Genomic DNA, 13,182 nt, shown 5'->3' on the forward strand with positions numbered 1-13,182 from the left:
GTGAGGGGGATGGCGTGGCAATGCCCACAACCCCGATCTGCAGGGAACCACCCTCAGGGATCGTGACCAACGGAGATGGGTAGCGGGCACTTGTTGAGACCGTGGACTCCGACCGCCCTGCGGCAGACAGCCACACGGCGTCGAAGTCCAACGGCCTCAACGCCCTCATCTCCGCCCTTGAGAGTGGATTCCTGAGACCGGAGTTGAACAGCACTGCCAGCTCCTCCTCCCCAAAGACGCCATTCTCGGCGACATCAAAGAACCTCTCCATATACTCGTCCACACTCTCGCTTCCCTGGCGAAGTCCGCAGAGGCGGCGAGCTAGGTGGGACCGTCCAGTGTTCATACCGCTGCCTGCTGGGTTCTGGGAGGGCTCGTATATTCTGTCACGGATTGGCAGAAGAACCCAAGCGCAGGCAGGCAGTGAAGGGGTTAACAGATATATTTATTATACGAAAAACAAAAACAGAACAAAAACACCCACAATGGGGGAAAACAGAACTAAGAAATATAAAACAAAAGACTTCCCACGGGGGGGCAAAATGAAAACAAGAACAATAAACTAAACTAAAGGACATGACCAAACGTCTTAAATAATACAAGGCACAAAACTCACAAACCACGAACAGGGCAAGGAACAGGAACACGGGTGAGAGCACGAACATGAACATGAACACAAACACAATGCAATATACGAGCACAGGACAAAGAAACATGAGGGTATATAAAGGGAAGACAAACGAGGGATAACGACATGGGGCAGGTGTGGTTAATCAAACACTCAGGGAAAGATCACAAGGAAACGAGAGGAGCGGGGTCAATGACAAGACACTGGAGAGAACGTATATTATTGTCAAAAGGACAATAATAAGTTTCTCTCCACACATACCCAAAGACCTTGTCATGGCTCTGCTACAGGACCAAGAAAAACATGACTAAGGAAGCAGAGCCATGACAGTTTAGGGAAAAACAGCATAATATTACAAGTTTTCACAGTTTTTCTTGTAAATTTGCTTGTCTTTTTCTGTATTTTTTACACTTTTTGACCGTATAAAAAATAGCATGAAAAATCTGTCAAAAAAAAAAAATTCAGTGTGCATCATTGTGGTCCTTCTGAAACCTTGGATGTCCAAATTTGTTGTTTTCAAGAAATGAAAAAAAAAACACTGTACTTTTTAAATGATTAAATACTGCGTTGTAAAAGTTGACAGGTATTTCTTTATACTTTTTATTGGTTAGATATTTGCATAACCCAGTGACAAACACAAAGGGGGACTAATAATAATGATTTATGGCACAAATAAAAAATCACAAAACAAGGAGATACGAGGTTTCAGAAACAGCGATATTAATATTATGGGAATATATTATATACAAATGATCTTTAGTTAATGAACGCATTCAGGTAATTATTATAATCATAACTATGATTAGGAACAAATATTTTAATATGGGTGACTGTGCCTTGAAAAATGCTGTGTCCTTATATGAAAACATACAAAGCAAAACTCCCAAACACTGAGATGCTATTCAGAGTTGGGAAATTTACTTAGCGGGAAACAATTTCCTACAAAGAGCCGTCATTTTACACACACATACCACAGACTCTGAACTTCTAAAAAGAAGTCTACAAAGAAGTTTCTCTTTATATCAGAGCTGAGGCTCCAGCCAGGCATTTGGCAAACACATAAATTGGCCTGGCACATCAATGCTAACTCCTAAAATTCTTACATTTATATCCAAGTAGATTATGTCTGGAAATTCTTGAAATATATGTACTGAATCCATTGTTTGAGAGCCCACTTGAAGAAAAACACATTGTGTGTTATTTGGCGGAAGGGGAGAGGCAACTAATTGGATATGCCATCTACCATGAGTTCAAAGAAGTGTTAATTACTCTGATGTAAACAAGATTAAAACGTCCCGCTGAGAGTCTTGTCCCTATCATTCAGAGCACAGCGTCTTTCTTCTTCAGAAGACAGATATAATGGACTAAGGAGCACTGAGGAGAAATGGAATGGGGGCAAGTGGAGAGATTCGCTGAGATGAGAGGGTAGCTACTAGTTACTGCAGAACCGCAAGAAAGAATGCAAAGACTACATTTAAATGAAGCAAATGGTGGTGAAGATAAAACCATAGCAAGGGTGGCTGCTCAAAGCCCAAAATGATAAAAAGAGTTGAAACACAACTAGCAGCTGAAATTGAAGTAATGGAACAGAGTGATTGTGCATTTAGCAGGGGAGTGGCCCGGAGGGTGACCCGGGGCACAGTTTTCCTCCTTTCTACTTTTGTCCAGAGAATGACTCAGCTGCCGTTTGCTGTTGACTGACAGGATTAATGAAGCTCTTCACAGCACAGCCCGTAGATCAGCGCCTGCTTGTGAGAACACAAAAACTCCTGGCACACGAAGAGGAAGAAAAGAGACTTCATTAGAGTTTATTATTCTCCAGTCCCCTACGTCAACCTCGCTCCCCAGCTTCACTCCAGAGTGAAGAGTCATTTAGGCTCCATTCTTGGTGCTCGGTGCTCGCGTGGGTACGTCACGGGGCGCTACATGCGGATGGCGCTTTAGAGGGCGCTTTCAAAGCTCCAGCTGCAGGCAACATTGCACCATAGTATGAAAGCAGAGATCAATTTCCCCTAATGATACAATTTCTATGTGATGTCTCATTTCCACCTATTCACTCTCGTGCGCGTAGCAGAGGGGAGGGAGTGAGACAATAGGGCATATTTCTGAAATTCTCCATGCTGCCATTTTTAAAGCTCACTACCAGAATGCACACCGTGTGACACTTCTTCAGTGAATAGCTTTATGCTGGAGATAAGTGGGTCTAGTTTATTTTATTATTATTATTCAAATTTTAAGGCTCTTATATCCTTCATATATGCTTACCATGATTAGCAATGCATTATTTTCTGGTTTCAATAATGTATTAAGGGGTATTCCTGTAGTAGTTCTCTTAAATAACGTTAAAACATATACCTGGATATTATTTAAGGTCTTTCTATAAAAGTTTAAACCTAGTTCTGGTCAGGCTTAGGCACTTTATCTACAGTAAATATAGTTTGTTTTAAACAGCAGGAAAATTAAGGTTATAAGAAGTTGGAGTTAATGATGAAAAATTGCAAGTTATTAAACATGAGGATGCCCTCATTATGAAATTTGTTAATTTCTCATTTTAACTATGTTTTTTCTAATCATTTAAACCATCTTTTTAAATTGTTAGAATATTATACAAGTTTTTTTATAATGTTACCTGAAGGAAATAATACTAGACAAATTGTTCTAGTTAGTTGTTCAACATAGTATTTGAACCTGGACAACAAAACCAGTCTTATGGGTCAATTTTTCAAAATTAAGATTTATACATCATGAATAAAGCTGTCCATTGATTTTTGATATTTTAGACCGAGATACAGTTATTTAAGACTCTGGAATCTGAGGGTGCAAAAAAATCAAAATACTGAGAAAATCGCCTTTAAAGTTGTCTAAATGAAGTCCTTAGCATAACATATTACTAACAAAACTAAAGTTTTGATATATTTACACTATAGGAAATTAACTAAATATCTTGACGGAACATTATCTTTACTTAATATCCAAATGATTTTTGCAGGGGCTTTGCTAGAACTATACTGGGGCACAGGCCCAAATTACTATTTCTATAACTTTTTTCTTAAAAACCTGCTGTGTGCAAGAATGCAATGCACTATACAAACTTCCCTTGCTTAAACCGCTATTTCTACAGTGCAACAATACTGGGGAAGGTAAACATTATGTATTTAAAAACAGTGGCGGCTGGTGCACAATGTTTTTAAGGGGACGCAACAAACCATTTGACATGTGATGTAAACGTATCATCACTGCTTAGCTATAAAAGCTTTACTATCAAAGCATGTAATGGTGTTTATTAACATTTACTTTTACGCATTTGGCAGATGCAAATCAAAGTACATTGCATTATACTATATATTTGTATCTGAGTATGTGCAGTCCCTGGGATCAAAACCATGATCTTGACATTTCTAGCTCTAACCACTGAGCTACAAGAAAGCCTTTTTGAATTAACACACTCAAAAAAATGTGTTGTTGGATTAACTTAATTTTTTATGACACCTATTTCCACACAATTGAATTGATTTGTTTGAATTTAAGATTTACTTGTCTGCACAATTCACCCAGTTTAAGTTCATCAACTTATTTTATTTAATTTCAGCTGAATGTAATTCCTTTGTGTTGAGCCAATTAAATTTGAATGCTTCAGTGATGTAAGCAAGATGTAAGGTAAGGAGCAAGCAGGAAGCACCAGATAGTTTACTGCATGACCACTTGCAGAGTATATACTCACTGAGTAAGGCTGCATACATGAAAAATGGCATAAATGTGCTTGTCCCCAACCTCAGTAAAACCGTTACTCTTCACCACTATGGTAACCCATCAAAAATCACAGACAACAGAAAATCTTCTAAATTTTAACATTACAGAACAGTAAACACTAACAAGTCTCCTTGTCTTTCATCCTGCACAAAAACACACATACAATAACATTTTATTTTAAAATGTACTATCTAAATCCAGTCATAAGGGCAATGCATGCTGGGAACTCAGTCCACTGTGTAGTTTCAGTTAGTCAATGAAAATGATTCATGTTGTCCCAACACAAATGGAAAAAGTTATGTCAAAGAGTTGCCTATTTATGTTAGTATTACACATTGCGATTGTGTTTGAACAAGAAACAGACACAAATATGTTAGATACAACTATATTGATTAAGTTAAACAAACAACCTCCAACAATCTTTTTTTTTTAGTGCAGTAATAAGGTGCCAGTCCAAATGAAAAAAAAATATTGCAGTATACTTTATTATTTATTATAGTAAACTGTAGTAAAATTCCTAGATGCTACAGTGTTTTTGATGCGTATAGTAAATATTAAGGTATAATACAGTATTTCCTACAGTTTATCAATTCACTAGTGTTCAGGAAACTCTGGAATTAGAGAGAGAGAGAGAGAGAGAGAGAGAGAGAGAGAGAGAGAGAGAGAGAGAGAGAGAGAGTAACCATATTTAGTTTTGGTCGGCAATCCATCTCTTCTGTAAGAAAATACGAGAGTAATTTTAGTTAAGTAAAGAGCAATAACAGTCCATCGGGTGTCTCGTCATTTATTTGTGTTAAGCAAGCACAACAACTATAGTTAGTACTACTGAAAACTTTTATAAATCTATATATAGTTATATAATATAAAAGCACCTTACAATTTACTACAGTGTAAATGCCAAAAAGTGTACTGCAGTATTTCATTCACAATGTTAACAATCAATAATTACATCTTTTCAAGAATGTACAATTACAGTATTTCAAGAAACCAGTCATTTCATGGCTCCAATTAATATGAAGAGCATATTTTATCTAAAAATATATATATATATATATTTTCTGGTTTTACAGCCAAGTCCAAACAAAGTTGGTATGAACCAACTGTACTGCATTAAACTGTACTGCCTATAATAGCACATAGTTATCTCAGCCATAGTTACTGCCAACTTTTTATTTAATGTCCTAAACTAGAGCTAGTAAATTAAATATTAATTTCATTTCTGAAAGTGCAGAACACAAATGACTCGGAACAATAATGGCCCCTGTAGATGGACATCAGAATTTTTTTGTGCAAAGCAGGGAAATGGAAGCAGTAAGGAGCTGATGAGTTTGAGGGAGGTAAGACTTGATAAACAAACTACTGTAGCCTACATCCCCAGCCAGTCAGGTTTCATACATTAGAGGAAAATGTCTCAGGAAATCCTTTGTCAAGTCTGTAAAATTGCACAGCAGATTTATACTGGGGCACGTACCCCAGTAAAAGGGGTCTAGTGACGCCCCTGGATTTTTGGCATAAAAGAGAAAACAATAACTTTGACCCATACAATGTTTTTTGGCTATTGCAAAAAAACTCCTGTGCTACTTATGACTGGTTTTGTGGTCCAGGGTCACATACATGCAAATGAATTAAACCATAATTCTGAAATAATTTTAAAATAACACATGTGCACACATGTGATCACAATACATTTACGCATTTGGCATACGCTATTATCCAAAGCGACTTACATTGCATTATACTATACATTTGTTTTTTAAGCATGTGCAATCCCTGGGATCAAACCCATGACCTTGGTGTTGCTAGCGGCATGCTCTAACCACTGAGCTACAGGAAAGCCTTTTGGGTCACTGAAAAAGCAATTTCTGTCATTAAGATGTAACTGATCATAACAAAAATTTCACACTGGACCTTTAATGCAACACTTTGTAGTTTTTTCGACTACAAAAACATTTTCGACTCTAAAATGATTTCAGTGGTAGAACAACTCTTAACTGGACGAATTCTACTCACGCTGCTATCTGAGCAGCCTCATAGCGGCTACAACCACACTGTAAGTTCAGTGTTCGGGTCAGTACACACAGCCCCGCCTATCCCCTGACTGCAGAAGAGTGTGAAGTAGTTTCCAAACGATGTTTCTGCATTCGCCGGTTTCATCAGTTTAGTCAACAAATTCACGTGTATTGCATTGCCCACGGGGAAGCTTTATCAAGCGACATTATTTACGACAATAGTAACAGGCAATTGCGCTTAGCAACCACACGGGAGAGCCGTGAGCAAAAGTTCAATAGTGTGGCTTTAATTTATGCAAAACAAGTTCAAATTAATTATGGGGAGACAAATAAATCTTTCATCACAATCTGATCACCCTAGAGACAAATGGACGCATTAATGTGACACATAAGATAAAAGGAAAGCAAATCAGAGAAAAATGTTCAACTAAATGTCTTGGTTTGTCTTATTCCACCCTCACAGTGTCAATCTCTCTTCTAAGATAACAGCTCCAGCAACATTCTCTCTCTCTCTCTATAGATTATGAAGTCATCTATTCAAAGAGAAAAAAAACATCAACATAACAACATTACAGTATATGAATGACATTATGTCTTTGTTCTGCAACTTCATAGTGTATTATTTGTGGGGACAACAATCTAGCCCTTTAGATTAATTAATATTTTTGCAAAGAAACAGACATAAACTTATTGGAAACTAGTTTGCGGTTTATACAGTTCATACAGAATTAATTATAGACCTTCCATGGCTGAATGTGAAAAATTCTTACCCAGAGAAAAAAACTGCTGGTAGACCTGAATGTGTTGAGGCCAGGGATCTCCACGTGATGTCTAAATGATACATAATGGTATCCTGACATTCCCTCTGATATCATCACTCTATCACTCAGGCCTGTTTATCCGCCCAAGCTGCTGGCAGGCAGGCCGGTCTGGCACAGAGCTTAGGGCTGCAGAACTGAGCAGGTTGCATGTCACAATCGGTGCATGCTCAAGCCCATGGGCACCAGAGGGAGGGAGCGGGGATGAGAATCCAGTGCATTAAATGTATTAAAACACCCAGAGCCAAATCAATGAATGCTCCCTGTCCAGGACAGCAACCCAGACACATTCAGAGAAAAAGGACAGCATTTTAAAATGAATGGGTAATAATAGAAGTAATTTTAGTACAGCAATAATATCATCTCGGAATCTGGCATGTGTCTGATTGTACAGAATGCTCCAAAAGTCATGTGAATTAATACGTTTTGCCCTGACTGTTTTCTAAAGCTGTGGGCTATGCAGCCTGGCTTGGGAACATGCTGACTTTTTCAACCTGTTCTTGAGACAAATGAAATACGTGACTACATAACTTCACGTAAAATTGTCAGAACCATCACACCAGGAATGTAGGATTTCAATAAAACAAACTACCGTTGTGTGATTCTTATTAAACAAACAAAATATAATACACTGGTATTCCCAAAATAAGCCTAGCAATGCCAGACATGTTGGTCAGCTTGCGCCAACATAGGGGTGACATTGCTCATGTCAAAGGCTCCTTGACATTAAGAGAAAATCAGCGTTGTTAAAGGTTGCTGTGCTTCTACTAAAAAAATGAAATGCTTAAAGATTTCATAACATATGTTTAACATTTTGGTTAAATGTCAATGAGATGTAAAATAATATTTAGTTAGTTCCACTAAAATGTAGCCAAGTGGTTAAAGAATGGCACTAGCAATGCCAAGGTCATGGGTTCAATGCCACATAATTAGAAACAAATGTGTAGTATAATGCAAAGTAAGTCGCTTTGGATAAAAGCATCTGCCAAATGCGTAAATGTAATGTAAAGACTGTAGGCTGCAAATAAACTACAAATTATTGCTTTCCTATAATTTGCAGAATAAATAAAACTATAAACTACAAATTGCTGTAATGATTTTCATTTAATATGACACGCAGTTGCAAAACAGGATATTTTAGTTTGTGTAACTGTTCAGGCACCAGCAAATGACCACAGCATCAATTTATTCTTTCTGATGTGTGCAACTCAGAGAATCTTGAATAAAGACTTAAGAGCACTTGAGCTTATATTTCCCCCCCACAGCCCTGTCAAGGGACATGAAGTACTACTTTTCATTATTACTCAATGAAGTGTAGGAATGCCAGACATGTTGGCTAGCTTTTATATTACCTTAACCACTTCTACTCATGTCAAAACTGCAGAAGCACATCTTCTCTTTCCTATTCGTGGTTAGTTTGAACTACAAGTAAATTTCTTATTAATGCACACACTATATGAAACTGCAACTGAAACAATTTTTGCCATCTTGGTAAAAAATCATGTTTGGGTCTTGCATTAAAATGGTCAATGACAGCATATAATGTAAATGTTTTACTGAGTTGACATGTGTAAGAATAGGGTTGGGAATCATTTCAATTTTATCGATTTCGATTCTTATCGATTCCCAGTTTCGATTCCACAGTTGAAGTAAAACATTTAGATATCAACCTGTATGGTCATTTAGCCTGCTTATTGACTTGTTTGCAAAATATATTTATGTATTTATGAGCACCGTTTTGTGTATATTTACACATAGAAACACACCTTTTCTGATTTTTTACAATTTGTATTATCATAGTTGAACTACATCATGGTTAAACTGCAGTTACTATAATGCAACTATGGTTAATTTGTGATTCCTGTGCTTTAATGCAAATTCTATAGCAAAACTATGCTTACTATAGTAAAAAATATAGATAATTTTCATAAGGGCTTTTATTGAGATATCAGCAGATCATGCAACGCATGTACTTTTCTGAAAATATGCACACAGGAATTGATAAGAGGAATTCAAATTTTAATCTCAAGTATCCGATTCCTATTCCTTTCGATTCCGATCCGATTCCTAGCCTTTCCATTCCGATTCCAAATTGGAATTGATTTTCGATTCCCAACCCTATGTAAGAACATCATATGTTGTATGTATGACGCATTTAAAGAGCCTATTATGAACTTTTAAAATATTCATTGTACGCTTCTCCACTGAAATAATCATAATCATGATGATGAATCATGCCACTACCTGCAACAAAAATGAAATTTCAAATCAAATTCAAAACAATATTTTACCTTGCACATCTCACTGCTAAATTAACTTTTACAACTACAGCAAGAAAAACACCCTGCTGAAATGATCACTTAACATTCACTTAACTTTCTGCTGTGCAAAAATGTTACCTCCAAACTGTGCTTTCAGATCGTATCTGTTCCTTACCTGTCTTGCAAAGTTAAAACAATTTGCAAAGCAGACAAAAACATGCATATCGAGACTGAATAAATAACTTTGAGGCCTTCTATCAGATAAAATACACATTTATTACTTACAATTAACCACCAAGTCAAAGTAGATCATTTGTGTCTGATGTAAGATGGACAAATCAAACAAGGAAAGAACAGACTGATTGGTGATCATAGGTATTAGCAGAGTATAGTTCTTTCCTTTATCCAACAACCACCATGTCATCATCTGGGAACTCGTAGTAGGGGACCTCCAGGTTGAGTGGAGCAGGGCCTTTTCTAATGCGACCGGATGCATCGTAATGAGAGCCGTGGCATGGACAGTAATAGCCACCATAGTCACCAGCATTAGCGATGGGCACGCATCCCAGGTGGGTGCACACACCGATGACAATAACCCAGGATGGGTTCAAAACGCGGTCTTTGTCATGCTGGGGGTCCCGAAGCTCAGACAGATCAACACCAGCCTCAGCTGCAATCTCCTTTTCCGTCCTGTGCCGGACAAACAGGGGTTTCCCTCTCCATTTGAAGGTCATATTCTTACCCTCGGGGATGTCTGATAGCTTGATTTCAATCTTCGACAGAGCCAACACATCGGCTGAGGCGCTCATGGAGGAGACAAACTGCGAGACCACTGTCTTAGCTGTGTAGACTCCAACCACAGCTGTGGAACCTGTGATCAGATAAGAGAAGGTCTTGCGGGCTTCACCACTGTCTTGCGATGACTTCTTTGGGTCCAAAACTTCAGGTCGGCGGTAGTCAGAGAAATCGGGGATCTTGATGTCTGTGTGGGCAAAACGCACCCCAGCGCGAGCTAAAAAAAGACCGAAAATTAAGCTACCACAAAGAAAAAAGCGGCACAATATGTTGTGATAAGAGAATATATTGCCTAGAATTATATGTAACAGTCTGAATTAATAAAGTATTACGGCATATTATCATATAATATACTGCATATTAGACTATACTTAAAGGTGGTGAATGCTTATGTAATAATTTCAAACCATTATACATCTCAATACCAACACAACGTTAAAGTAGCTTGCACTTCTTTGTAAAATAAAATGTTCAGAATATAATGTTAATTGTTCATTTGTACTCTTCATACTGTGGTCTAGCTGTACCTTAAAAACTAAACATTGGGTGGGTTGCACGAACAAGGATTAAAGTAATCAGCGTTTAGAGCTAATCTAGGGTTTGTTGATCCTAGTTTTAATTTAATTCAAATTGCGTTGCACCACTTAATTTTAAACAGAGATTAACAAATCGTGGATTAAAACTTTAACCTGTATTTAAACCGTCATATGCGATTAATTTTGTCCGCCATGATGGATTTGCCGGTGTAACTAAACAGCAACAGTGTTTCACTGTCATGTAAAAAGGAAATAAACAGCTCGTGCATGTAAAAGAAACGTAATTTTGCTATTTTAAACCTCTCTCTGGATAATTCGTCGATCAATCTGATCATCCATAAACACATTTCACAAGCCATGAGCGCCATATGACAGTTGAGCCGCATCATTATCCTGCAGCTCGCGACTGGAGCAGACAATAAGAAAGAAGAGCTCTGTACGGGAATGACGAGCGGGTGAACCTCTGCCGTCGACGCCGATGCGAACGGCCCCGGAAGGCAATTGTGTTTCCAAGGGTCATCCTCGGTCGTGTTCTGGGGCTGTTTGCGGCAGCACCGCCGGTGTTGTACCGAAATTCGACGACTCCCCTACTTCTGATTGGTTCATTCACTTAGGATGCTGCTTTGTGATTGGTCCCTATCTCTAAAATCCTGCACCAACACCTAATCCTAACCCTAACCTTTGTAGGGGAAAACAGGGGAGTCGTAATCTCACGGGGAGTCGGATTTTGATATAACACCAGCTGAGGTGTGCCTGTTCGGGATCGGACAGGACCACGATTTAGACAGGGCGCCCACAATACAGGTGTCCCTGGTCACTGCTGCCGCTAAAATAACAACTCTTCTCAGGATGTCTGTCTTTTCCCGTTTAATCACAGACGTTGTGCTTGTATGTATCACATAAGAAAGCAGGGCATCTTGAACTTGAGGCTTCACTCACAGCGGGCCACCCAGTTTATCAAACCACCATTCCCTCACTCATGCTGAGGTGTTTTATTTATTTCCATTTTTATTTACAATCAACACATCATTGAAGCATGACATGACGCTTGTGTCTGTTTCTGATCATTTTCCCGCACATTTTATTATAAATGTGTTTTTTATTATTTAAACCTCCTCAGCAGCTGGTTTAAAGTTAATCCCTAACTGAGAGATAAATCAGAGTTTAAAATAATGGAGCAACAGAATTAAAGTGAATCTAGATTTACTGCAAAATTAAAACCTGGATCAAATGGTAGCTTAAACATAAACCTGATTATTTTAAAACTAATGCTTGTTGGTGCAACCCACCCAGTAAATTACCTTTTTCAACTTCCTGGAGTAAATCTACCCAACTGCTAATTACAGTATGCCCATCTTGGCAGGTTATTAGCTAGCAAGTACTATCACACTCGGCTAAGTACTCAGCTCATAACTTTACTTATAACACTTTAAAATTATTTACCTTCATATTTAATCCTAGTCAATATAACATCCAATTATAAAGGTAAGATATATTGTGTATTCTCACAACCCACAAACTGACATGCCAGTCAGCTAACGTTATGACAAGGACATTAGCAAAGCTACACATAATACTGCAAAGCTGCGGTAAACCTGAACTACTACAGTTTAAAGTATAAACTCAGTTCAGTTGAATAAAAATAATAACAATTCGGCATTAATTACATAAAGCAAGAAGACTTCATTAACCTCTCCACACCACACATTAAAGAGATGATAACGCCGTGCCCTTGAGCTCGCTCGCGCTACAAGGCCTGAGATGAGACCGCGACTCTCGAGTTCACTCTAGCCCAAAGTGACACTCACCGTTGATGCTGGAGGACACAGAGAGGCCGGTCTTAGCGCTCTGGCCGCCCAAAGACTCTCGGCAGAGGAACGGTTTCTTGACATCCATCAACATTTTATCGCTCTTCACGACTACGCCCGGTATTAAAGCTTTTAGTGGACCTGCAACAGCATAGTTGGTTGCTTGCAGGTACGGGGAAAATGTCCCCGAACGGGCAGCAATAGACATCATGTTTCTCAGCTAACAGCGCTGCGGCGGTGTCCTTTCCGACCTGAGCTATCACTGACGCCAGTGACGCACTGACGAAGGCGCGTAGTCCGCCGTAAACGTTACGTCGGAAACATGACGTCATGACACGTCTAAACAGAGATTTTAAGAGTTTTAATGAGAGGCTGACTTATTTCTAACAACATCCTGTTTTTGATGGACAAACATCAAAATGTAGCTTTAGATTTAATTGGTTTATTCTCTTCTGCTTCTGGTTTAATTCTCAACATTTATAAGTGTGAACTGTTTTTTGTGAAGCAATCAACATAAATTAATATTTGTGATAACAATAACATCCCCATCAAATCTGAAATAAAATATTTGGGTATT

General features: G+C 38.4%; 1 protein-coding gene across 1 annotated transcript; it reads right to left on the reverse strand.

Annotated features, from left to right (window-relative positions):
* Positions 1–5,224: 5,224 nt before the first annotated feature.
* LOC130559638 (cytochrome b-c1 complex subunit Rieske, mitochondrial) lies at positions 5,225–12,883 on the reverse strand. The gene is made up of 2 exons (XM_057342843.1): positions 12,606–12,883; positions 5,225–10,478 (listed from the first exon to the last, which is right to left on the reverse strand). Exons 1-2 carry the CDS (start codon positions 12,814–12,816, stop codon positions 9,868–9,870), a joined length of 822 nt encoding a protein of 273 aa, XP_057198826.1. The 5' UTR covers positions 12,817–12,883; the 3' UTR covers positions 5,225–9,867.
* Between the last annotated feature and the right edge of the window lie 299 nt (positions 12,884–13,182).

Source organism: Triplophysa rosa, linkage group LG1, assembly GCF_024868665.1.
Source record: "Triplophysa rosa linkage group LG1, Trosa_1v2, whole genome shotgun sequence".
NCBI classification, from domain to species: Eukaryota; Metazoa; Chordata; class Actinopteri; order Cypriniformes; family Nemacheilidae; genus Triplophysa; species Triplophysa rosa.